The sequence below is a fragment of the Balaenoptera musculus genome, chromosome 10 (genome assembly GCF_009873245.2).
Source record: "Balaenoptera musculus isolate JJ_BM4_2016_0621 chromosome 10, mBalMus1.pri.v3, whole genome shotgun sequence".
NCBI lineage: Eukaryota > Metazoa > Chordata > Mammalia > Artiodactyla > Balaenopteridae > Balaenoptera > Balaenoptera musculus.
The window spans coordinates 78,769,128-78,796,612 of record NC_045794.1 but is presented as its reverse complement, the minus strand read 5'-3'; the positions used below and the strand labels follow the sequence as shown (position 1 = coordinate 78,796,612).

General features: G+C 38.7%; 1 protein-coding gene across 2 annotated transcripts in view; it reads left to right on the top strand.

Annotated features, from left to right (window-relative positions):
• FGD6 (FYVE, RhoGEF and PH domain containing 6) overlaps positions 1–27,485 on the top strand; it is a 112,678-nt gene that overhangs the window by 42,342 nt on the left and 42,851 nt on the right. For both annotated transcript variants that reach the window (XM_036867176.1, XM_036867177.1), the window contains exons 4-7: positions 13,759–13,826; positions 13,910–13,940; positions 25,936–26,087; positions 27,278–27,434. In XM_036867176.1, coding sequence (XP_036723071.1) covers positions 13,759–13,826; positions 13,910–13,940; positions 25,936–26,087; positions 27,278–27,434 — 408 coding nt within the window. The remainder of the gene's footprint in view (positions 1–13,758; positions 13,827–13,909; positions 13,941–25,935; positions 26,088–27,277; positions 27,435–27,485) is intronic.

The following is a 27,485-nucleotide window of genomic DNA, read 5'->3' as shown; positions in this document are numbered from 1 at the left end:
AAATGATAGTGCTAAGTGGAAGATTAGTACAGAGTCATGCATATCATGTAGTCCTATGTACATCAGCCCAGGATAGGCCACAAATGTGGCTTTAGCCAACTAATAACTCAAGGAAAGAAGGTGATAGCAGTTTCTAAAAGAAGAAGTCTTTGGTGTAGAAGCATAGGAAGAGACCTTCTTTTATAACTTCTTTGATTTTCAATTTCTCAATTTATACAATGGGACAATAATGTCGTTCTGAGGCTCAAACAGGATAATAGTTGCCAAAACACTTCGTAAGTCAAGAAAGTTTATGCACATTAAACATGTATAGGGCTTCCCTGGTGGTGCAGTGGTTAAGAATCTGCCTGCCAATGCAGGGGGCACGGGTTCGAGCCCTGGTCCGGGAAGATCCCACATGCCACAGAGCAACTAAGCCCGTGTGCTCTAGAGCCCACAAGCCACAACTACTGAGCCTGCGTGCCACAACTACTGAAGCCTGTGCACCCTAGAGCCCGTGCTCCGCAACAAGAGAAGCCACCGCAATGAGAAGCCTGCACACCACAACCAAGAGTAGCCCCCGCTCGCCGCAACTAGAGAAAGCCCTTGCACAGCAACGAAGGCCCAATGCAGGCAAAAATAAATAAATAAAATAAATAAAATTTTTAAAAAAATGTATAATATACTTCTATAATTGTGTTTGTGGTAGGTTGTATTAGTTTCCTAGGGAAGTCGTCACAAAGTACCACAAACCGAGTGGCTTGAAAACAGAAATTTATTGTTTAACAGTTCTGGAGGTCAGAATTCCAAAATCAACATGTTGGCAAGGCCATGCTCTCTCTGAAACCTATAAGGGAGAATCTTTTCTTTCTTCTTCCTTGTGGTTTGCCGGCAATCCTTGGAGGTCCTTGGCTTATAGCTACAGCACTTCAAACTCTGCCTCCATCGTCACATGGTGTGCTCCCTTCATGTGTGTGTGGCTCTGTCTCCTCTTCTTATAAGGACAACAATCAGATTAGATTAGGTACCCACCATAATCCAATATGACCTCATTTTAACTTACTGATTACATCTGAAACAACCCTGTTTCCAAATAAGGTCACATTCTGAGGTCCTGGGGGTTAGGACTTGAACATTTATTTTGGAGGGACATAGTTCAAACCATAACAGGTACCATATTCCATGGACATATAATGGGCATATCACTGCTACGTGTCTAGATGCCAGTAACATTCCCTCATGAAAGTGCCAGACTCAGTCTTAGTAGGAGGAGAAAAGAAAGAACATGTGCCGCTGTGCCCTTGTCTTAACTTTGTGAAGGAAAAGCAAGCTGATGTTCAAAAAGTTATTCCTGGAAAGATAAAAGTACCACCATTAAAGGAAGAAAATTACCGCTGCACCACACCTGTGTGCCTGTGCTTATCTATGTGCAGGTTATTACATTTAATCTTCAAAATCATCCTAGGATATAGATCTAACATATGTACTGTTTTTCTCCTTTTCACATGAAGAAAAGGAGTTTTAAAAACAGGTTAAGTAACTTGCCTTGGAACCTCCTGAACTGAGGTTTTTAACCAAAATCTGTCTCTGCTAATAACTTGGTATAAGCCCCAGAATCTGAATGATTTTTTTTGTTTGTTTTTAAATATTTATTTATTTATTTGGCTGCGCTGGGTCTTAGTTGCAGCACACAGGATCTTTAGTTGAGGCATGCGGGAACTTTAGTTGTGGCACGTGGGATCTTTTAGTTGCACCCTGCGGGATCTTTAGTTGCAGCCTGAGGGATCTTTAGTTGTGGCATGCAGGCTCCTAGTTGCGGCATGCAGGATCTAGTTCCCTGACCAGGAATCGAACCCGGGCCCCCTGCATTGGGAGCATGGAGTCTTAGCCACTGGACCACCAGGGAAGTCCCCAGAATCTGACTGATGTTGATGGAACATATTTGGGGTGGGGGTGAATAGCCATGCTAATTTTTTTTTTTCCTCCAAGTTTTTAATTTTATATTTTTTGATCTTTACTTTCAGTGCTTAATAAATGATTGTTTAAAAATGAGATCTATTCATTCTGCTTCATTGTGGTTAGAATATTCACCACTGTTCACCCCTCCTAAATATTGACTTCCCTGCCTTTTTTACCCCCAAATTTTCTTTGTAAAATAGCTCATCTGATATATACCCTCACGAAGAGAGGCGAAAACCTAAGAGAATATTGTTTTTTAAAAGTTAATCATGTGTCACCTCATTTTGGGGATAATTTGATGATAAGGAGATGTTTCTCAGGCAGATATGGTTGTTCAGTTTTTTGCTTTTTAGTAGAGCTCTTGAGTAATATAGCAGAGGCCTTTTATGAATTCTGTTTAAAACTAATGGATAAATTTCACTGAATTTTACTTGTAGTGAACAAATATGAAAAGAAGAGAACAGAGTTAAGAATTTACAAAGCTGGGTCTGGGCTGTTATCAGGAGATCGGAACATAAAACTGGATTTCAGATCAAAGGTTCTGTTTTGGAATTTGTTTGAATTATTTTATGGCCTTGACAAAGTAATTTCATTTGTGGCCCATGTTTCAACTTCCATGACTGTATACTTTGGGTAGATGCATTTATTTAACAGGCAGTCTCCTTTGAAATGCGTTGTAATTTAAGTGAGGACTTTCATTAACTGAGAAGTTAAGATACCAAATAAGGCCTCTCTCTCGCAGTTTTACATCATTGTTTGACTTGGGTCGGAATCGTTGTTCTTACAAGTTGAAGTTAATATAGAGCTTTTTATTTTGTTTTGGTTTTTGGTTATCTTTGACTTTCTGTCTATTTTGAAAATGGTTGTAATCCACTGAATCATTTTCTGATAGTGACTGTCCCTCTCTAGCTCTGTAGTCTTCCTACTTTAAAAGGTAAAGTAGACAATAGAATACACAGACTCCTAGAATTTTAGAATTGCAAAAGGCCTTAATCGTCTAGTCCAACACCCTACTCTTTTACATGATGAAATAGCTATAATGAGCTTTTTGTTTGTTTCAGTTTACATATTCATGTTACTCAACACATATTCAAAAGCAATGTGCTCTGGTCTTAGATTCTGAGAAGGTGGCAGCCACCCTTGTACACTTGCTTATTCAGGCATCTTAAGTGCATAGTGAACCAGGCTCTGCGGTCTGCACAGAAGGGGGCAAGGGTGAATAAGATTACAGACTAGAGAGAATTCAGACGTGTCAGCAAATAAACACAATCCACTGGGTTAAGCCCTAAAAATTCTCCACTAATAAGAGAATAATCTTGGGACTTCCCTGGCAGTCCAGCAGTTAAAGACTCTGCAGTTCCACTGCAAGGGGCGTGGGTTTAATCCCTGGTTGGGGAACTAAGATCCCGCATGCTGAGCGGTGCGGCCAAAAAAATTTAAAAAACAAAGAGAATAATATTGTCATTTGGGGATGGTAGGGAGAGAATATCAAGGCAGGCTTCATAAAGGAGGAATCCTTTGAGTGCCTGTCACCTTAAAGGATGAGTTGAAATATGACAAGCAGAAATCTTTGGGAGAGGGGGAGGTGGTGAGGAGGGATGTTGAAGCAGAAGGACAGACATGTAAAGGCAGAGCACACTTGGAGTTGCAACGTGGTGGTTGCAATTTGGCTGGATACACAGTGTGGAGGAGTAGGAATGAAACTAGTGGAGATAACTAGACACATTGTGGAGTGTCTTCTAAACATAGCAAAGAAAGTTCAGTCTTTGTTGCCCATAGGTGATAGGGAGCTGCTAATGTAGCTCAACCTGAGAACTAATGTGATTATATTTGCATTTTAGAAACTAGTACTCTGGTGGCCGTGGAGAGAATGGGTTACAGTGGGGTAAATCTAGAGCAAGGAAGCCACTTAGGTTACTGCAGTAATGTAGGCAAGAAATAAGGAGGCAATATGGAAGGAGAGGAAAGGATTAATAAAATATTCAGAAGCACAAATCAACAGGGCTTGATAACTTAATTGTGATCATAGAGTGTGGAGAAGAAAGTAGAGTCCAGGTTTCTGGCTTTGGTCAGTAGGTATATACAGTACCTAGCAACGAGTGACTGAAGGCCATCAAATGCTTTATTCTTTTTTTTTTTTTTTAACATCTTTATTGGAGTATAATTGCTTTACAATGGTGTGTTAGTTTCTGCTTTATAACAAAGGGAATCAGCTATACATATACATATATCCCCATATCTCCTGCCTCTTGCTTCTCCCTCCCACTCTCCCTATCCCACCCCTCTAGGTGGACACAAAGCACCGAGCTGATCTCCCTGTGCTATGCGGCTGCTTCCCACTAGCTATCTGTTTTACATTTGGTAGTGTATATAAGTCCATGCCAGTCTCTCACTTAGTCCCAGCATACCCTTCCCCCTCCCCGTGTCCTCAAGTCCATTCTCTACATCTGTGTCTTTTTTCCTGTCCTGCCCCTAAAATGCTTTATTCTTTATGAATCTTTTCCTGATTATGATTACACCACTCCCTGATTATGATCCTTCCCTCCTTCAAGATATCAGCACATTTCATAGTTTTCCTTATGCATAGTTATTTGTATATATGGTTTGATCCCTTGTTCACTTCTTGAAGGCTGGAGCTATTTCTTATTTATCTTTTTTTTTTTTTTTTTTTTTTTTTTTTTTTTAAAGATTTATTTATTGATTTATTGATTGATTGATTGCTATGTTGGGTCTTCGTTTCTGTGCTAGGGCTTTCTCTAGTTGCGGCGAGCAGGGGCCACTCTTCATCGCGGTGCGCGGGCCTCTCACTGTCGCGGCCTCTCTTGTTGCAGCGCACAGGCTCCAGACGCGCAGGCTCAGTAGTTGTGGCTCACGGGCCTAGTTGCTCCGTGGCATGTGGGATCTTCCCAGACCAGGGCTCGAACCCGTGTTCCCTGCATTAGCAGGCAGATTCTCAACCACTGCGCCACCAGGGAAGCCCTCTTATTTATCTTTAATCTCCTCTTCTAACATCTACTTTCATGCCCCGTTTCAGAACTATGAAATCAGAATTTCCAAGACAGTTACCTAGGAATCTGAAATTTAAGAGCTGCCTGGTGGTTCTAGTGATCAGTAATGTTTTCAAACAGCTGTAGAGCAATGAATTAGCTGACGGTGGAGCTGTTTTCTACTACTAACCTTGCTATCAAATTATGGATATTGAATTACTAATGTCAGATTTTTAAATGATGGAGTAAAAATGGTACATTCTTCCTTTTGGGAATGATCTCAGAATAACAAGGAGGATAAGAAATATAAACTCTGCCTTCAGTGATATTAGGAGACAGCTAAAACCCTAAATCACAATATGTGAGTAAGGGCTACCATGAAGTTCCAGTTTCTCCATATACTCACCAATACTCGTTATTTTCTGAATTCTGATTATACCATTCTGTGGGTATGAAGTGATATCTCATTGTGGTTTTAATGCATTTCCCTGATGACTAATTATGTTAAACATCTTTCATATAGTTTTTGGCTCTTCTTAAATCTTCTTTAGTGAAATGTCTATTCACCTCTTTTACCCATTTTTAACAGAGTTTTATTGAATTATAAGAATTTTTTATGTATTCTGGATACAAAATTCATGATTTGCAAGTATTTTTTCTCACCTATGGCTTATCTTTTTCTTCTCTTTTTTTTTTAAATTTATTTTATTTATTTTATTTTTGGCTGTGTCAGGTCTTTGTTGCTGCATGGGCTTTCTCTAGTTGCGGCGAGTGGGGGCTACTCTTCATTGCAGTGTGCGGGCTTCTCACTGCGGTGGCTTCTCTTGTTGCAGAGCTCGGGGTCTAGGTGCACAGGCTTTAGTAGTTGTGGCGCGTGGGCTCAGTAGTTGTGGCGCACAGGCTTAGTTGCTCTGCAGCATGTGGGATCTTCCTGGACCAGGGCTCGAATCCGTGTCCCCTGCATTGGCAGGCGGATTCTTAACCACTGCACCACCAGGGAAGTCCTCTTTTTATTTTCTTTATGGTGTCTTTTGAAGCATAAAAAATTTTAACGTATGACGTTCAGTCTATCAATATATTTTTTTTTATGGATCATGCTTTTGGTGTTATATCTAAAAACTGTTAGCCTAAACCAAAGTCACAAAGATTTTCTTTTTCTTTTTTTTTTTTTAATAAATTTATTTATTTATTTATTTATTTATGGCTGTGTTGGGTCTTCGCCTCTGTGCGTGGGCTTCCTCTGGTTGCTGCGAGCGGGGGCCACTCTTCATCGCGGTGCGCGGGCCTCTCACTATCGCGGCCTCTCTTGTTGCAGAGCACAGGCTCCAGACGCGCAGGCTCAGTAGTTGTGGCTCACAGGCCCAGTTGCTACGCGGCATGTGGGATCTTCCCAGACCAGGGCTCGAACCCGTGTCCCCTACATTGACAGGCAGATTCTCAACCACTGCACCACCAGGGAAGCCCAAGATTTTCTTCTAGAAGCTTTATAACTTTAGCTCTTACATTTAACTCTATGATAAATTTTCAGTTAATTTTTGTATATGGTGTCAGGTAGAGTATAAATTCATCTTTTTGCTTGTGGATATCCAGTTGTTCCAGCAATTTTCAACCATTTGTTGAAAATAAAGAAAAAAACCCCAACTATCTTTCCATTGAATTGCCTTGACAACTTTGTCAAAAATCCATTGACCAGGGACTTCCCTGGTGGCGCAGTGGTTAAGACTCCGTGCTTCCAATGCAGGGAGCCCAAGTTCGATCCCTGGTTGGGGAACTAGATCCCACATGCATGCCACAACTAAGAGTTCACATGCCACAACTAAGGAGCCTGCAAGCCACAACTAAGACCCGGGGCAACCAAATAAATAAATAAATACATTAAAAAAAGAAGTTAAAAAAAATCCATTGACCATAAATTTAAGGGTTTACTTCTCTCAATTTTTTTCCTATTGATCTACACATCTGTCTTTATGCCAGTACCTACCATTTTTTCCCCAAAATTTATAATCTCAGCTTCTAGAAAAGAAACACATACTTTATAGTCACCATTCCCAGTGCTGCCTCTGAATCACTGTCACCCTTTGTCTCACTGACTTGCCATGCAACACCTGAGATCTGAGATATTTAATGTTTAAATATCAGAATTTTAAGGTTGAAAGTTCAACACTCTAATTTTACAAAGGAGGAATGTCAGGCCCACCATAGTTGTTCTCCTAAGTTAAAGTATTGTTGTCCCCTGCTATAATATCTGCCTAGGGATAACATTATTATGGAGTCACTCTGCACAATTCTCTTTAACCCAGGCCCCGGCAGAGCAAGGTCCTGAAGAGGGGGGAAAAAAAAGGTTCAGAGTAGAGTCTTAACAAGGGGAGAGTGATAAAAAGAGGAAAGGAAATAAAAGGTAGATGCCAAAAATAAGGTACATCTACTTGAAAATTTTGGATAGAGCTGATACACATTTTAAGTGGTTCTACTTATTAAATGTTTCAGCACCTGTAGTGTGCCTAGATTTATTTAGAGCTAGTAATAAAACCTCCTCTTGACCTTTAAGGAACCTCACATCATTTGAAAATGGAGCGTGCAGTACCAAGGCTTCAGTTCTTTCGGTGGTTTAGGTCTCTGTTTTTAATTTTTAATGCAGTTCTTCTGGCTTTCTAATTTTTAAAAGACATACTGTATTTTACAAATCTTAAACTTCCTTCCTAGCTACAGACGACATAGAGAAATCATTATAATAGTTAGAAAGCATTGATTTGCTAAAATATTTTTCAAAATAACAGTTATCTGTGTGTGTATACATGTATGGCATACATAGTCATGGTTATTAGTGCATGACTGATACATGGCCTTTAAGATCAGGCTGTGCTTAGGACTGCTTCCTGAGGAATGTTATCTACATGTCATTTAAAAGGTAAGTGAATGGAGTTGTTCAGTTGAGCAGAACTTATCCAACGTTTTAGTAGCAATCATTCAACAGCCTGTCTTAGAAAAGAGGAATGAATGGGGGATAGGGGTAAAATTCATCTATCTAATTGTCCCTTTAAAAAATAGAGCTAAAGTCAAGTAGCAAGGCTAATTAGACCAGACTGTTACTCACTCTGAATTAATAACTGATTGTTCTTTAAAGATTATTTTTGGGGACATCCCTGGCAGTCTAGTTGTTAAGACTGCGTGCTTCCAATGCAGGGGCACGGGTTCAACCCCTGGTCAAGAAACTAAGATCCCGCATGACGTGCGGCACGGCCAAAAAAAAATAAGATTATTTTTGTAAGTAGTTGATTTCATAGCTTACTTTGAATATTTTTTGGATGACAATACCTATATTCTGATGGAGGGTTAGGATTTCTTGATATTGTATGTAAATTCTTCTGTAGTAAAATATGAAAACATGGAAGCGACAAATGCACACTGTGAGGTTAGTGTTTACTCCTGGAGAAGGAGGGGAACTTAAATGTTATATATAATAATTTGTTTCATAAAAAGATTTAAACCAAATATTGCAGAATGTTTGGATTTGTAAAATCTTGAGGGGAGAGGAGAGGAGATATACGTGGGTATATGTTTAGCAGTGAATGTTTGTAGGGACATGCCATGATTAGCAGCAGATAATGAAGAGAGATTCAGTGTGTAATAGAATTTCTGGGTTAGATATTGGGAAATCTGTGTTCTCGTCCCAACTCTGCTAATAATCAACTTTGAAGCTTGGCAAATCCCTGTTTTAAATGGGTGTTCTTTGGGATTCTGCTCTTGGTCCAATTCTGACTTTATATATTCCTTGTGTTTCATCTCCTTCACTTCCAGGACTTCTACTACCATGTTCGATTCAGTGGTTTTCGATACACTAAAAAAAAGAATCTAAAAATAAAGTTCTTATATTTCTTATATCTATATCTGTGTGACTTCTTATGAGAATAGCAATGATTATAATTAAAAAAACCTAAATTTTAACATGGTGTAAAACCTTGAGGAATCCTCTTCCTATTTACTCATTTAAATGTCACCAATGCTTTAAGTTAATAAAAGTGTTTTAATGTATACAGAACATAAACAGACATACTTTTAAAAAATCATTAAACTGTAATTTTCAGAAGAGCTTCATTCATTGTTAAACTGCATCTATTTCTTTTTAATAATAACTTTTTCTTAACACCTTTATTGGAGTATAATTGCTTTACAATGTTATAATTGCTTTACAATGTATTAGTTTTTGCTGTATAACAAAGTGAATCAGCTTATACATATGCATATATCCCTATTTCTCCTCCCTCTTGCATCTCCCTCCCACCCTCCCTATCCCACCCCTCTAGGTGGACACAGAACACCGTGCTGATCTCCCTGTGCTGTGTGGCTGCTTCCCACTAGCTATCTATTTCATGTTTGGTAGTGTATATATGTCAATGCCACTCTCTCACTTCGTCCCAGTTTACCCTTCCCCCTCCCCGTGTCCTCAAGTCCATTCTTTACATCTGCATCTTTATTCCTGTCCTGCCCCTAGGTTCTTCAGAACCTTTTTTTTTAGATTCCATATATATGTGTTAGCATACGGTATTTGTTTTTCTCTTTCTGAGTTACTTCACTCTGTATGACAGGCTCTAGGTCCATCCACCTCACTACAAATAACTCAATTTCATTTCTTTTTATGGCTGAGTAATATTCCATTGTATATATGTGCCACATCTTCTTTATCCATTCATCTGTTGATGGACACTTAGGTTGCTTCCGTGTGCTGGCTATTGTAAATAGTGCTGCAGTGAACATTGTGGTATATGACTCTTTTTGAATTATGGTTTTCTCAGGGTATTGGAATTGCTGGGTCATATGGAAGTTCTATTTTTAGTTTTTTAAGGAACCTCCATACTGTTCTCCATAGTGGCTGTATCAATTTACATTCCTACCAACAGTGCAAGAGGGTTCCCTTTTCTCCACACCCTCTCCAGCATTTATTGTTTGTAGATTTTTTGATGATGGCCATTCTGACTGGTGTGAGGTGATACCTCATTGTAGTTTTGATTTGCATTTCTCTAATGATTAGTGATGTTGAGCATCCTTTCATTAAACTGCATCTATTTTTATACATTGGTTCTGACACTGAAATTCTGGAAGCAGGTAAAAACAATTTTTTTTCCAAATAATGAAGTAAGGCAAGATAGGGGTAGGGGATTAAGAGGCACAAACTACTATGTACAAAATAAATAAGCTACAGGGATATATTGCACAGCACAGGGGATATAGTCAATATTTTATAATTCCTTTAAATTGAGTATAATCTATAAAAATTTTGAATCACTATGTTATACACCTGAAGCTAATATAATATTGTAAATCAACTATACCTCAATAAAAAATAAGGTTAATAAAAATTATAAAGGCTTGGGGGAGGCGTCATGAGCCAGCAACCTGTACAGTCACACAGGGCCCTCACTTCATTTAATGCTCTACTGTCACAATCTTGATATTCTTTTTTTTTTTTTTTTTTTTTTAATTTATTTATCAGTAATAGTGGCTCACGGGCTTAGTTGCTCCGTGGCATGTGGGATCTTCCCAGACCAGGGCCCGAACCCGTGTCTCCTGCATTGGCAGGCAGATTCTCAACCACTGCGCCACCAGGGAAGCCCGATCTTGATATTCTTAATAATTTTGAACAAGATGCCTACATTTCACTTTGCATCAGACCTGCAACTTACGTAGCCAGTCCTGTAAAAACTGAAGCATACAAAAGATTCCCTCATCCTCACACCTCCTAATCCTGCCCCACTGTGAGTGACTACCACTAATAATTTAGTTTATCCGCCTGGAGGCTTTTTAAAATAGGATGCATATTCAAGTGCATACATTATCATGCTTAAGTCTTTTTCTAAAAACTGCTAAACTGAAATCTACACCAAGTCACTGTGTACTGTATCTTCTTGGAAAACACCATAATCCAGAAGGCTACAAACTTAAAAAAATAATTTTTTTTTTTTTGGCTGAGCCAGGCCACACAGCATGTGGGATCTTAGCTCCCGACCAGGGATGGGTCCTGTGTCCCCTGCAATGGAAGCGCAGAGTCTTAACCGCTGGACTGCCAGGGAAGTCCTAAAAAATTTTATTTATTTATTTATTTTTGGCTGTGTCAGGTCTTAGCTGCGGCACGTGGGATCTTTCCTTGCGGTGCGTGGGCTCCTCTCTAGTTGTCGTGTGCAAGCTCCAGAGCATATGGGCTCTGTAGTTGCGGTGCTGGGGCTTAGTTGCCCTGCGCCATGTGGGATCTTAGTTCCCACCAGGGATCGAACCCATGTCCCCTGCATTGAAAGGTGGATTCTTAACCACTGGACCACCAGGGAAGGCCCCCTAAAAAATTTTTTAAAGGGGCTCTAAAAATCTCAGGCATAAGAAGTTGGTACTGAACTGCAGTTTCAGATTTTATATTGGTGTGTTTGTTTTAAAGCATGTTTTACTTAAAGCTTTAGGGAAATAGCTTAAGTTTCAGAGTATTAAGATACCTATCCCTAATGAGATTTCACTTTCTAAAATCTAGTAAAATAAACACTAAGCCTCTCATAGGCAAGTCAAGAATGAAAATAAAGTTTATTCATCAGTTAGGCTCAATTGAACAAGGGATTCACCAGTGGGAGTATAGGATTATTTGGGGCTGTATTTAGTTTGGTGAAGGGGAAAGGTAAAGGATTCTTAGAAGTAGCTACATTAAATGGTAGGAGCAGAATGAGTTCACAGTTGTTAATGAGACCTTTTGTTAGGGAACTTAGGTAAACTATTTCGTTTAATCCTCCTGACAACCCTTGCCAGAGGTGGTATTATCTTCATTTTACAGATGATGAAGCTGTGGCTCAGGTCTCAGAAACTTTCCTAAGGTTACAGATAACGTATGGCAGAGCAGGAACCCAAACTTCTATCCTTGCAACTTAAAGTTCATGTGCTTTCCACAGCCTCACTCCTTCTAGAGGTTTGTGCGTTCACACAGTACTTGTTGACTGCCTACAGTGTCCTAGGCATAGATGCCAAGAAGGTTAGACCAGCAACAGGACTTGCAGGAGACTTACTGGGGCAATTGCCTGTGAGGGGAAAGAGGGAGGGAGGGAGGAAGCAGGAGTGGTGGGAAAAGCCTTTGACTTCCCTGCAGGTGTGGCCTGTGCTAGGAGAGAGGGGAGGAGGGACTGGGGGGAGAGCAGCCTCAGGCCAAGGCAGTTCTGAGAAAGTCTTGATCAGGCTGCTAAGGGGTCTGCATCAGACAGGGGGGCCTGGCTCTAGTACCCTTTCCTGGTCATCCTTGCTGGGGGCAGCCTGCCGGGACTCGTGGCCTGATGTTCTTGCTGTGGTGACTCTGAATGTGCAGCAGCTAGAGGCTCTCGGTCAGCCTGGCTCCCTGCAGCAGGTTCCCTTGACGGGCTGTCTGAGCGGGGCACCCCCGTGGCCACCACACGCAGCACTGTTCTATCCTGCTGGGGATGGGGAAAGACTGACAGTGTGAGGAAGCAAATGGATACAAAAAAAAGAAAAAAAAAAAAAAAGAAATAAGATAGTCCTTTCCTCGATGCTCAGGTAAGCAGATGTGCTAGCATCCTAGCCATGATTTCAGTTTAGAAAAGAAGACTATTATTTCACACTGTTACTATTATTATTTTTAGAGACTTAAACATTGGGTAAAACTTTGAGATAATCTGAGAGTTCACTTCCTAAATAAATAAATAAGAATTAGTCACTACCATTATTTTTTTCCTGTCATTTTATTAGTGACTGACTACTGGACTGTCATGGTCACTTTTTACCCTTATTTTGACATTGCCTTGTCCAACTGCACTCTGTGCAGCACAAGATAACTGGGTCCTGGTATTGCCAATGCCAGCATGAATGTAGAGGCCTCTTTCTAAAACCAGATCTGACATTTCTTCAACAGAAACATCAGTGCACTTTCCTTCTAACGGCAGCAGTCATAATTTTCACCTTACATGTAATACCTGAAATTTTATGACTGCTTGTTCCTTGTTTACTCTCTTGCCCTTCACTCTGGAAATGTAGTGTTCAGATCTTTCACCAGAATAGAAACGGAGAGAAACTCCTCTCCTTTCCTCTACTGCCCTGGAGTCAAAGCCAGCTCTATCAGTATTTAAATGAAAACAACTACAACAATAATCTCGCATAAATATTGAGACCTCATTCATAATCACCTCTCTTTTTTTCAAAAGTGTACATTTTTTGTCCCTGCTAGAGCTTTTAATTTTCACACCATACAATACATACTAAAATAAATTCTTTTCAGCTCTTTAGAATAAAACTGCCTTGACTGTAAGAGCATATTTCTAAAAGGGATTTTAAGTAAGTTGAGAGTGCCTGTGGCTATAATGTTGGCATGTGTGTGGTATAGACTGTGAAGAGCACTTTTCAGATGGCACTTAAGTTGCCTGACTTAAGAGTGGCTTTACTAAGGGTGAAGTGCTCATATACATGCCTATTGAATCTTTCCTAATCTTAAATTACTTGTGTGCACCCCAAGAACTCACATCATGTGGTATCTGTAGGCTTCAGTGGCTGCAGAATGTGGCTTCAGTTTTGAACCATTGACAGTATGCCCCACCAGGGCTCTGGGGCTCCTGGGGCAGTCTATCAGTCCACTGTTGATAATGGTGAGGATTACCGATTGCTCTCAGCAAATCCTGTATCATGGTTTAATAACCACATCTAAACCTCCACATTTGCCATCTGAGACATTATATAGTATGAAATGTGTTCTAATTGAAACCTATAAGTATCAGAGCTTGAATGTATGTCTGACTAGCTCCAAGCTGATCTTCATTATCCTTCTATGAGTTCATGTTTTCTTAATGCACTCTTATCACAGGGTGAAGATACTGGAATGAAAAGTAAAGTCCATCATATTGCCAAGGAGATCATGAGCTCAGAGAAAGTGTAGGTATCCAGTTTCCAATTCAGAAGACTATTTGTTTCCCCATTGACTCATTTAAAACATGTCTCATTGCTGTTTTTTACAGGTTTGTGGACGTGTTAAAACTTTTGCATATTGTAAGTATCTGCTAATATTTCTTGAAGTTTGAGACTATCCACTTTTACATCTTTCCCTGTCCCTCAATATGTTCAGCATAATTAACTTAAATATATTTAAATTAACATGTATATACATGTATGTGCTTTCTAATACATGATTATATTTTTAAATTCACACATATGTGAAGAGAGAAATTTTCTAAAATGTATTAATCTCATGTATGTGTAGTATACCCAGATGATTTCTGAAACATAGAGCCTTTATATCTGTATTTCCAAAGTCTTTAAACTTTCTATCTTCATAATAAAGAGTTATTGAAAGGATAATATTTCTTCTTGGGCATTTGCAGAAGATGTCTGCTACAGTAGAATTTTGCACAGCAATGGGTAAAGAATGTCATGATCAGTGTTTAAAACTGTTCTAACTGAACAAACTCCTAGAAAGACACTTAAAATAGACATTTTTACAACTAACTTTTTAAAGGTCTATTTTCAGTTTTTATAATTGTGAACTTGAACAAACCTGTTGGGAAACAATTATGCGTCTGACTGCATATTCATTTTTCTCATGCACTCCTTTGTACCTGCAAGTTTTCACAAGTTTCGTTACTCATTGGCAGTTAAAATGCTTTTAGTGTTACTTTATTTTAATTATATTTGGGCAAGATATTAAGACTTAACAAATGAAAAGGTTGAAGTAGAGGAAACAATAAAAGAAGAAATGGAAATGAATTGAATTACCATCCAAGAAGTTTACTTAGATGGTAATTATTAACATCATATTAAACTGAATTGCTGAAAAACAGTAGGTTTACAAAATATACACCCATTTATGTCTCTGCAAAGACTATGATTTTCAGTGTTTTTTTTTTAATAGATATATAAACATGAAAAGTGGGTTATACTTAAAGGCGGGATCATTCACCAAATGATCCCCTTGTGCTCTGTACTTGGTCCAATAGACACATGGAGGCCTAATTCCTGTGTGAAAAATCTCTAGCTTTGGAAATTTTTTCTTAAAAATTTCTTAACATTGCTAATTTGTTTTGAGAAGTTATTTTCCCATGAATAGCTCCTCATATAACTCTTGACTATATTGGAAAGTTCCCTTTTAAAATTCATATATATATATATGGCAATATTTGGTCACCCAGAGTTATTGACAAGCATATTGTCAATTCAAAAATTAATGATAAGCTTGATAAATATAAATGACTTAGCAAAATAAACTCCATATACATTTGCTGCTGTGCCCCAGCCTTCTCCATTGTACAAGCAATTGCAGGGGGAGAAGAAAATGCTAAACTGCTGTTTTTCTGGAAAACTTAGACCATATCTCTAGGATGAGCAAATTGTATCTATTGGACATATTTTCTGATAGACATGTTTAAATACAAATAGTACCACTCCAAGGAAATTTTAGGCATCTGCAAGTGAATGAGTAAACTTATAGAGGCAAAAATTGCTATGTTTAACTTCACTGTTCAATTTGATCAAACCTTGCATACCAATAACAATTTGTAGACCACACTTGGAGAAGCATTGGCTTAGTAGATTGTATTTCTTACCAAGTATGTGAAGTTTGGGGAATTTCCCGGCGGTCCACTGGTTAGGACTCTGCACTTTCACTTCTGAGGGCCCAGGTTCGATCCCTGGTTGGGAAACTAAGATCCCACAAGCTGCGTGGCATGGGCAAAAAAAAAAAAAAAAAAAAAGTTGTTTGACCTGTTAGGTCTAGCTTTCCTCATTTGTAAAATGGGGATAAAAATACCCATCTCTCAGGTTGTGAGGAATCAGTGGAATAAAGTATGTGAAAGAACCTAGTATTGTACAATATACGATAGGGTCTCAAATTGCTGTTACATTTTCTTCTTCTTCTTCCCTTGTAGAGCATCAATGAATGGGAAGTATTCATTTTAATATTACCAGGCAGTAGACTTTTCACGATTCTGTCCCTTTCAAATGCCCTTTTCTCCCCATATTAAAATTTCATTTTAATGAAGGAGGTTCTGATTCCAGTGGGTAGAGGAGCAATTAAAAGCTTTACCAGTATGTTTATTTGATTTTAAAATATATATATATCCTGGTTCTTACCTATCTATTTTTGGAACAAAGCATAAGCCCTATAAAAATAGACAATTAGACCAAAATATTTCCCTTATCTCAGATCTGATTGATGGCCTTGGCCTCTTCCCCGCTGATGTTGAACAGAGTGAATCATCCATAACCCACCTTGATTTGCACATCTTCAAAACCTCCTAAGCCTTTAATGTAGGAGTGAGAGTAGATCATCTGCCAACCTCATGTTAACACCCTGTCTGGTATGTGCAAATGTTAACTCCCTAGAGCCCAACATAAGCAGGTATCTTAACAACCAGGCATTAAACAGGTTCTCAGCCATTACTAGGAAGGGTTTGTCACCAGAATAATGTGGGTGAAGCCAAAAGCATCTCTTGTTTCAATCCAGCACTCCCACTATGCTGTTAAGGCTCATATTTACTCTTCTACCAAAAGTACCCCATAAAGGTAGCACGTGGATTGTTTTAATCCTGAGCGCTCCTGCTATCTGATTTCCTCTAAATGGATTAACTTCTGTGTTATATGATAGAATATGACTGCTTTAAAATATCTAACAGGCTTTAGATAATCCAGTGGGTATTTTTGGAAATCAACCAGGTATCCACATGGCTTGGGAGAAGCTATTGCTTAGTTATATATGATTTCCCATTAATAGTCTTCCATATTAGAGACTCTAGAATAGCATTAATAGATCTTTCTGTGAAACGGAAATCTTCAGTATCAGCACTGTCCAATAGAGTAGCCACACTTTAAAAAGTTTAATATATCAGAGTAGTTTGTTAACACTTTATATATCACTTTAATATGTTACTGTAGCTCACTATCACTTCTTTGTTTTGAATTTGCTGAACCAGGTGCTATAACTCATAAAAGTGTTTTTAAATCTAATGAATTTTATCATATTACATTGGGAGGAATTAGATTTGGGTAGAGGTTATGTGATTTAAAATATACTTAAGGTTCTAAGAATTGGTGAACTTAGCTGAGGGCTTTGATTCTTCTGATGTTTGTGAGAAAAAAATGGGCCTGCAGAGGCAGTAGCAAGACTGTAAGTAATATGGTCCTCACTCTGCAGTACCTACCATGAGCTCTTGGACTTTGACCTGGATTTGAAAAAAGGTCCAATATACACATTGTCTCTAAGTCAATACCCTGTTGAGTCCAAAGAAAAAAGAGATTCTTAAAAGGCAGTCTTTCCCTTTTCAAAATAGTAGTGCCATCCATATAGCTGCCAAAGCCAGAAAACTAGGATTTGTGCTTCATTTCTCCCTCTCACCTCTCCAACTGAACTATCAGCAAACCTGCTGATTCTGTTTCCTCTTTACTGCTACCAGCCTAGTCCAGAATATCATCTCATACTCAAAACAGCACCGGCCTTTTAACTGGGCTTCCTATGTCCATTCTTACCCCCCTTCAATCTGTTCCTTAAAAGATTTTTTTTTCATATAAAGTATTAGGAGTGATTTTCTTAACATATATATGAGATCATGTCACTCCCCTGCTTAAAACCCTTTAAATGGGGCTTCCCTGGTGGCGCAGTGGTTGAGAGTCTGCCTGCCAGTGCAGGGGACACGGGTTCAAGCCCTGGTCTGGGAGGATCCCGCATGCGGTGGAGCAACTGGGCCCGTGAGCCACAATTACCGAGCCTGCGCGTCTGGAGCCTGTGCTCCGCAACAAGAGAGGCCGTGATAATGAGAGGCCCGCGCACCGCGATGAAGAGTGGCCCCCGCTCGCCGCAACTAGAGAAAGCCCTCGCACAGAAACGAAGACCCAACACAGCCATAAATAAATAAATAAATAAATAGAACAAAAAACAACAAAAAAAACCCTTTAAATGGTTCTCATTGCATTATATAATAAAAACCATGCTATTTACCAAGTCCTGTAAGTAGGATGACCATCTGTCCTAGTCTGCTTTTGACCGCCTTGGTTATTGTCTTAGCATAATATTATTAATAGAGCTCCCTTTTACTGTCAAAAATGATCTAGTTTGGATAGTAAATTATGGTTCCCCCTGCCTGTAAGGTGCTCTGTGATTTGGCCTTTAGTAATGAGGTGAAATGTTGGTGAAAGAGAGAAAGGCATTCTCTCACTTGCAGAGCATGTTCTGGCCATACCAGCCTCCTTTCAGTTCTTAGTTCAGTGCTAAAGTTATTCCTGCTCAGAGATTTTGCCAATGCAGTTTCCTAGAATGTTCATCCTTCCTTCATTTGTTCGTAGCTAGTTCTTTCTTTATCCTTCCAGTCTGGGCTTAATGTGACTTCCTCAGAGAGGTCTTCACTGACCATCCTTTTCTCTTCAACTTTCCTGTGTTTCTTTTCTTCTTGATACTTCATATGTTTTGTATATCTGTTTGTTTACTTGTTTGTTTTTGGTCTCCTGTACTAACATGTAAGCTAGGTGAGGGCAGATATCGTGTATCTTCAGAGTCTCCCATCATTCTTATTCAGTGGAAGGCCCCCAGTAAATGTTATTGAATGAATGAATGGGACTAATTGGTTAGTGGTTAAGAATTCTGCTTCTGCCACTAACTGTGTGCTCTTGGGCAAATTAATGAAACCTTGTTTTCTTCTGGAAAATGGGAATAATAATAACCACATAAAGTTGGTGTAATGGTTAAATGTGATCATACAAAAAACTGTTAGGCACCAATTAGTTTTAGCTGCAGGCTAAGTGGAGTTCCTTCAAGATAAAGTGCTGTTATTTAGAATGTATTTATGTCAGTCAAAATCCATACTATTTAGTTTTAATGTTCTCTTAGTAAGCTTTTACTCAAATCAATCAAAATAAAATTTGTTCCTGAAAAATACCCTACTAGGTTTCTTCTTCCGTTAGAAAGTAAGCTCCATGAAAGCAGGGATTTTTATCTATTGTGTTTATTGGTATCGTACTAAATTCGTATGTTAAATGAATGATAGGAAACTGATGAATAAAACTTGGTTTGGTGAAACTCTAGTTGTTTATATTTCTTTTCCTCTTTTGTAGCAGAAGTTGTCCAATCCAGAAGTTGCTATTTGATTGTATATAAATGCCATTTTCCAGATAAAACACCTTAGACATCTAATATAATTAAGTACAAATGATACAGTGTTTTTTGCTTTTGTTATCTTATTTGCTTTCTGATGGGAGACTGGTTTAATAGACATATCTATAAGCTTACTTTTTAAATGTCTAAATAGCATGATTTAAAAAATATATTTTGAAAGAAAATGATTAGAGACTTTGAGGTCTTTTTAACAAAGATGGGCTGGTTAAGTAGTAGGTAAGTGGTACTCGTAATGAAGCATCTTTGTTCTACCAGTTGCCTTAGACTGGGATATACGTTACCTTGAAAATTTGAGAGACTCCCAATTAAAATCCATAGGGTTAGAGGCAAAGCTACTTGGACATTCAGATGTCTATTAGTAAATAGAATATATCTTTTTAAAAAATGCATTATAAAAGACTTCCTCGGGCTTCTCTGGTGGCGCAGTGGTTAAGAATCCGCCTGCCAATGCAGGGGACACAGGTTCGAGCCCTGATGTGGGAAGATCCCACATGCCGTGGAGCAACTAAGCCCGTGTGCCGCAACTACTGAGCCTGTGCTCTAGAGCCCGTGAATCACAACTGCCGAAGCCCGTGCGCCTAGAGCCCATGCTGTGCAACAAGAGAAGCCACCGCAATGAGAAGCCCATGCACTGCAACAAAGGGTAGCCCCCATTTACCGCAACTTGAGAAAGCCTGCGCGCAGCAATGAAGACCCAACACAGCAATAAATAAATAAATAAATAAATAAATAAATAAATAAATAAAATAATAATAATAATAAAATTCTTCATAGAAGCCTCCAGTTTTTACCATCTTAAAATGACTTCATCTTGTTCTACTGAATACACCGTGTCTTTTCAGTTTTGAGAACCATTTAAGTATCCTTTGTTCTTTAGTTATAAAGAATCCGCCTTTAGTGTCTATTGACATGGCTACCAGACTTTCACTTCTGAGCAGCTTCCTTCGCGTGAGGACTACCCTTCACTGTATGAAGTTCATTGGTTTTTTTGGTTTGTTTGTTTTAATTTTTGACCACAGCTTGCGGCATGCGTGATCTTAGTTCCCCGATCAGGAATCAAACCCGTGACCCCTGTACTGGGAGCATGGAGTCTTAACCACTGGCCCGCTAGAGAAGTCCCTGAAATTCATTGTTAAGAGTGCCTTTGTCTTGCTGCTGAGGTGTTTGTTTCCCTCACCTTGGTTTGGTATAATGTTTCCTTCTGTTTATAAACCTCTGTTTGAAGGCTCTCTTTCCAAGCTTCCAGGGACTTGTGGATCTTAAATGGTAATAATGTATCATTTAACATAACCAAATCTCCTTTAATTAAATAAATGGCCTTATTGAGTGCTCTCTGTGCACCTGGCAGCATGATATGTTACACAAATTATCTATTTTAGTCCTCATAACCACCCTATCAGATAGATGTCATTTCTGTTTTTTTAAATGAAGAAAGTAAGCTAACTGCCAAAAGTAACCCACTAAATGGCAAAACCCATTAAATGGCAAAGCCAGACTTTGAACTCTGGTCTGTTTGAGCCCTTGCACTAAGTGAATGTTCAGAAATTGATTAAAAGTTGTTACTTGAAATCTCTGCCATGCTGTGTAAGGTACAGTGTATCTTTGAGTATATTGGCTTGCATTCAGAATTCTTTCAGTTGGGCCAGGAAACTGGAGAAGTTCTAGTTTTTCATCTTCTAAAGATGATCATTTAGGATATATTATGATGATTATTTCTTAATGTTATTAAGCAGGGGTTGGAGATTTGAGACAAAGGATAGGTTTCATTCATGTTTTATACAGTTTTGCATTGATGATTGTACATGATATCACCAGGTCTGAACATAGAGGGAGGAGTAACTTCATTGGTCAAATATTTTCATTTTAAAACAAAATCAAATTGTTAACGTGGAGCCTTCCCACCACCCCCTTTAACTTCATAGTATCACACTGCTTTCTGTATATTTTTCAAAGCTCTTTGACCTTAGCAGCTGCTTTGCTTTTGCTTAATATGAAGTGATTCTTAATGCCCTTCATGTAGGCAGGGAGCCCTGCAGAGCTCCCTGTCTGCTCATATGTCCATTTAGTCTTTGTAATTCACTGTGTCATCATAGTGGTTAAATAATGCCCTAAGGTCAGGAAGCCCAGTCAGGACAGCTGGTTATTAACTCACTTACTTCTCTTTGGTCCTGGAGATATAAAGCCTGACCTGACAAACAAGGCCATCTGTTTTGTGCTTCGTTGCTTTAGATGTTCAGACTTGATTTTATTTGCATTGATTTTTGCTTGCTCTTGCCCAAGTGATCAGAGCTGTTAAGGATAGTATGTTAATACCTCAAAGGAGCTGAGTTTTTTTAAAGTTGATCTGGTTCTTATTTGTAGGTTTTCTTGGAATTATTAAGAATACTATTATGGTATGCTTTTTAATCCAGAAGCCCATTTCTGTTTCTAAAAAGGCCAAGTTGATGGTGATCAGAAACTAGAGTGTAGGTGGTTCAGTTTTGCATACAGAATCTTTGGTAGGTTTTATGTTAGAACAATAGATTGAAGTATATGTAGTTGATATCAAAAAACTCACCCACTTACCTAACATTTTTACACTCTAGCTCCCCTCACCTCTTTTATTTTAATTACCCACCTTTTCCAGTGTGAAAAAGTATACTTTGGATCTAATTGAAAGTGCCAGTCCTGTGGTCTTGCATCCTCATTGATTTAGTCAAGGGGGTGTTGGTAAATTTAGATTCTTCTGCCTCAAAATAGTTTTGCCTCTGGCTCTTAAGTGTCATCACACTTTCCCAAATTACCCTGGCTGTTAGCATTTAGAAAAATAACCAGACATATGTTGTAATCATCTTTTCTATTTAAAAAAAAAAAAGTTTCCTCCTTCCAGTGGCACGAGTTTGGAAATGGTTGAGGTTCATGAAGAGCTGAGAAGTTAGATTGTGTGTAGTTCCTGTGTGAGTTAGTTGCATCTGGCACTGGGGCCATTGTACATGGCTTTCAGGGGATGGTAGCCCACAAGGTGAGGGAATGAATTGGGGCCAGGGCTGCGCTGTGTGGTTAAGAAGGCCATCAGTTATGAGTAGAGCCCTTGGTCTGAGTTGCATTGGCCTGGAGGAAGGGGTGCTCTTTTCTGTTTTCAAAAATCCACCATGAAGGCTAACAATGGCCCTGGTAGTACTTGTTTAGAATATGTAACTCTCTAGGTCTTAGGAATAATATTTAATAGCTGGGTATAAACTCTCTAAATTCCTATTGTCTTTGTTAAACGTTCTTCCTTTGCGCTTATAGTTATATTTCTCTTTTATTCTGACATGCTACTCATAATTTTAAAAAAGGCATCATAGCCCATTCATTCCTCTAGAGCTGTCGACACCACCCAGTAGTACTGGAAAAAAACTAAAGTTTTGCCCGGTATGTGACAGGGACATCCAGTTAGAGGTGGCCAGCTCACTGGTCAGCACAGTGTGAATTTGGCTAGTGTCTGTTGAATGTGTCTTAAATAAACCAGTTTCCTTTTTGGCAATGGTGGCAGACATATGGAATACAGACTCTAGCAAAAGCTATGTCAAACAGGATCCTTAAGCTACATAGCAGCTAATGTCTGCTGTCACTGTCCTGGCTGAGGAAATGCCTTCCAACTGGAAAATAAAAGTCATCCTGCTGCCAAGGGACAAACATATTCATCATTTATCCTACCAGAAGAAAGGGCAGTGCTTCTTGTTTTGCTGAACAAGGAAACTCTTGCATCTAAATTATATTAATCATTAAACTGGTAAAATAAAAAATAAAATGCTATAGCAGATGTTTAACTGTTGTGCTTTGAATACATTTACAATTGAGGATGTTATTCGTGGTATGTAAATATAGTCTGTATAGTTCTGCCTGATGGAAAGTCTAATGACTTTCGAAAGTGTTAAGTTGGCTCTATTTTCTCTTACTAAATGTGAATGCTGATAGAAACAAGCTGTTGGGAGATGGAATTTGGCCCAAATCCATTTGGTTTCTGGAGCTGTTTTGTGTGATTTTCTGGATTGTAGTTTATACAAGTAACGAATTCTTATTTTATATTACAGTAATTAGTTGTCAAAGTAGTTCTTTAGTTACTGGTCTAACTAGTTGGTTCCTTTGGGTTAATATGACTGTTTTGGGCTGATAAAGTTAGTCCCAGGTACTGAGGCCTAAGTGAAGGGTTTATTAGCACTTCTTGAACATAGGATTTGACTTGTCTAAAATATACCTTAGAAGAGGAATCGTTTTTTAATTTTTTTTTGGCCATCCCTCACGGCATGTGGGATCGCGGCATGCAGGATCGCGGCATGTGGTATCTTAGTTCCCTGACCAGGGATAGAACCCACGCCCCTGCAGTGGAAGCCCAGAGGTGGAGTCCTTACCACTGGACCACCAGGGAATTCCCAGAAGAGGAATCTTTTTGTGTACTTTTATTTATTTATTTTTTACATATACATATATTCATTCTTTTTTAGATTCTTTTCTCGTATAGGTTATCACAGAATATTGAGTAGAGTTCCCTGTGCTATACAGTAGGTCCTCGTTGGTCATCTGTCTTATATATAGTAGTGTGTGTGTTCATCCCAAGCTCCTGATTTATCCCTCCCCCTCACATTTCCCCTTTGATCACCATAAGTTTGTTTTTGATATCTGTAAGTCTTTCTGTTTTGTAAATAAGTTCATTTGTATTGTTTTTTTTTTTAAATTAGATTCCACATATGAGTGATATATGATATTTGTCTTTCTCTGTCTGACTTCACTTAGTATGATAATCTCTACGTCCATCCATGTTGCTGCAAATGACATTATTTCATTCTATTTTTAATGGCTGAGTAATACCCCATTGTATTTGTACACACACACACACACACACATATATATATATAAAAACATCTTCTTTATCCATTCATCTGTTGATGGACATTTAGGTTGCTTCCATGTCTTTTGTGTGTGTGTGTCTGCCTGCACCACAAGGCCTGTGGGAATCTTAGTTCCCTGGCCAGGGATTGAATCCGTGCCCCCTGTAATGGAAGTGTGGCGTCTTAACCACTGGACCACTAGGGAAGTCCCCCCCATGTCCTGGCTATTGTAAATAGTGCTGCAATGAACACTGGGGTGCATGTATCCTTTTGAAGTATGGTTTTCTTCTCATATATGCCCAGGAGTGGGATTGCTGGATCATATGGTAGTTCTATTTTTAGTTTTTTTAAGGAACCTCCATACTGTTCTCCAGAGTGGCTGTACCAATTTACATTCCCACCAACAGTGTAGGAGGGTTCCCTTTTCTCCACACCCTTTCTAGCATTTATTGTTTGTAGACTTTTTGATCATGGCCATTCTGACCAGTGTGAGGTGGTACCTCACTGCAGTTTTGATTTGCATTTCTCCAATAATTAGTGATGTTGAGCATCTTTTCATGTGCCTCTCTGCCATCTGTAGGTCTTCTTTGGAGAAACGTCTATTTAGATCTTCTGCCCATTTTTTGATTGGATTGTTTTTTTGACATAGAGCTGCATGAGCTGTTTATATATTTTGGAGATTAATCCCTTGTCGGTTGCTTTGTTTGCAAATATTTTCTCCCATTCTGTGGGTTGTCTTTTTGTTTTGTTTATAGTTTCCTTTGCTGTGCAGAAGCTTTCACGTTTAATTAGGTCCCATTTGTTTATTTTTGTTTTTATTTTCATTACTCTAGGAGCTTTTTGTGTACTTTTAAATTAGGTATGAAGTTGTTGCCCTTCACAAGAAGCATAAGAAATACTAATGGTTAATGTATGTAGGTAAGGGGTAGGTGCTGAAAGGATCAGGGAAGAAATCAGGGTCTTTTTTTGTGTATTTGATTTGCCCAGTGAATTCCTGAAGGGAAAGCAGCTAGAAAGGAGAAAGAAGATAAAGCCTAGTAGAGAGTCTGTTTTATACAACCTTTGCTTTACGGTTTTAATTAAACCTGTTTCTAAGAGGGAACAATCTTTGTTATTGAATCCTCAGGACTATAGAACAGAGTCCACCATTGTTTTACTTATCCCCTGGGGGGAGGCCTCAAGATATAGTGAAATCTAGAGAAGTACCATCTCCAACCCCACCCTTTCCAAGTCCTCAGGAGTGATAGGGTGGGGTGGGGTGGGCCTGTCTTAAAACATGGTATAAATAGTCTTACAGGGAAAAGTGATATGTGACGAGAAAAGTTTTTATTTGTGAAAAGTATAGATTCTGGTGAATTTATGGTGAGGGAGGAAAGAGTTTAAGGTCCAGAGTTAAAATGTTTTGTTGATTCTGTGTGCCAAATACATTGTAAGAAGCTTTGTGTGCATTATCTAATTAAAGTCTCATAACCCATTTAACAGATGAGGAAAATGGAGCTAGCTCAAGCAAACACAGTATTTTAGGAGTAAGGGCTTGGATCCAGTATTCTCTGATTATCAAGAATGTACCACCCTCCACATGCCTCACTTAGAATGCTCCAGCATTTGGGAAGTAATTACTGAAAGTGGACAAAGGGACACTTCCAAAATAAAATTAAGATCTGGAGACTTTTAAAATAAATGGATTTTGTTCATATAGTAGTATTGGAATCATTTTAAGGCCTACTTAGAGTTGCAATACAATTTCCAGATACCCCCTTAGTATAATTACTAAGTTTGGAGATCAAACCAAAAGATTTAAGAGAAATATCACACAGTCTGTTTTAAAACCAAATATCCACCCCAGCCATTTTGTGTGTGTGTGTGTCCTAGCCAAGTAAGCGGGATAGGAGGAAGTGGGTACTTTTCAATTTGAGTTCTTCGTGGGAAATACAATTTGCAGTTTATATTGTTTTAGGGAAGAGAGTGACTGGGGGAAAAGCTTTTTATTAAGTTACATATGTATGTATATTGTTTTTCCTCCTCTGAACTATAACAGGATTTCCGGGATGCAGTAGCCCATGCTTCCAGGCAACTTGGGAAACCAGTGATTGAGGACCGGATCCTAAATCAGATCCTATACTACTTGCCTCAGCTGTACGAGCTCAATCGGGATCTCCTGAAGGAACTGGAGGAAAGAATGTTGAACTGGTAAAAATGGACTGACCAGCTTTCCCAGTTTCCAAGTTTAGATGAAGCCATAAGGGCCCTGCATGTGACAGAGAGGCATTGTTCCTGACATTGTGTTTTTTCAATATATTGAGTTTTCTTGGCAGTTACCTGTGGATTGATCACTTTGGATGGCCAAAATTCACTGTTGCACCTAGCTCGGTACTCTAAATTTTTAAATTCTTTGGTAATGTTGCCTCAAAAGCAGGAAGGGCCCATAGTCAGCCAATTTAACTTTCTATAGGTGACCTTTATAATCAGGACTTTTGAAATTGGGAGAGTTTAGTTGATGTATTCACATTGGAAACATTTTTAAATGTCTCATCTATCGTTTTGGAGCTTCAAGCCAGGAAACTCTGCATTTTGGAAAGGAGACCATTCACCGAGATAATAGGAAGATATGTTGTTTGGTTTAGAAAACATACACATATATGACATCATTGTAGATGTTGTAGATTTTAGAACAGGAAAAGAATACCAAAGATTAACTGCTTTTATTGGTCTTTAGGCAGTAACAGAAACTTTGGTGATATCTTTGGAAATGTGTAGAGTTTGGTCTGGGGGATTGAATTTATTGTTGAAGTCCATGGGGAACCCAAAATAACAACATGGTGTATCACCTACTTTCATGATAACAATTTCCCTCTAAGCTTTCTTTACACATAATCCAGGAAAATACCTCTGCCTGTTTTGCAAATATCTTGCTTCTGCGTGTTGGGAAAATAGGCTAAATAGTGATTAATACTTAGCTGCAGCCTAAGTATAAAATTACACAGAGTTTAAGGGCTGAGGAATGATTAAAAGCTATTTTTTTAAAGCATGATAAAATAAAACATAATTAAAAAGAGTTTTCCTGTCCATACTTTATCATTAACTCTTATAAAAAATTATCTTAAAAGTTCATCTGAATTTTCTGAACAGTCTCTGGCTATACAGAAGCATGAGATGGTGAAAGCAGGGAGACCAGTCAGAGGACTGGCAGAATCCAGGCAAGATGTAATGGTAGCAATAATGGAAATGGGAAAGAGTGGGCATTTGGGGATATTTCTTACAAGAAGAGGAAAAAAAGGTAAGTTGATGGCTTGGAAATGGGGCTCTGCTCATCATTGGATATGTTTTGGATACTGTAATGACTCTTTTTCTGTTTTTGTCTATCTCTTCTCTATCCTTAGGACGGAACAACAAAGAATTGCTGATATCTTTGTAAAGAAGGGACCATATCTAAAAATGTATTCCACATATATCAAAGAATTTGATAAGAATATAGCTTTGTTGGATGAGCAGTACAAGAAAAACCCAGGTTTTGCTGCTGTTGTTAGAGAATTTGAGGTATTTTTGCTACCGTCCTCTGTTTTGCTACCATTTCTCTGTTTTGAAACT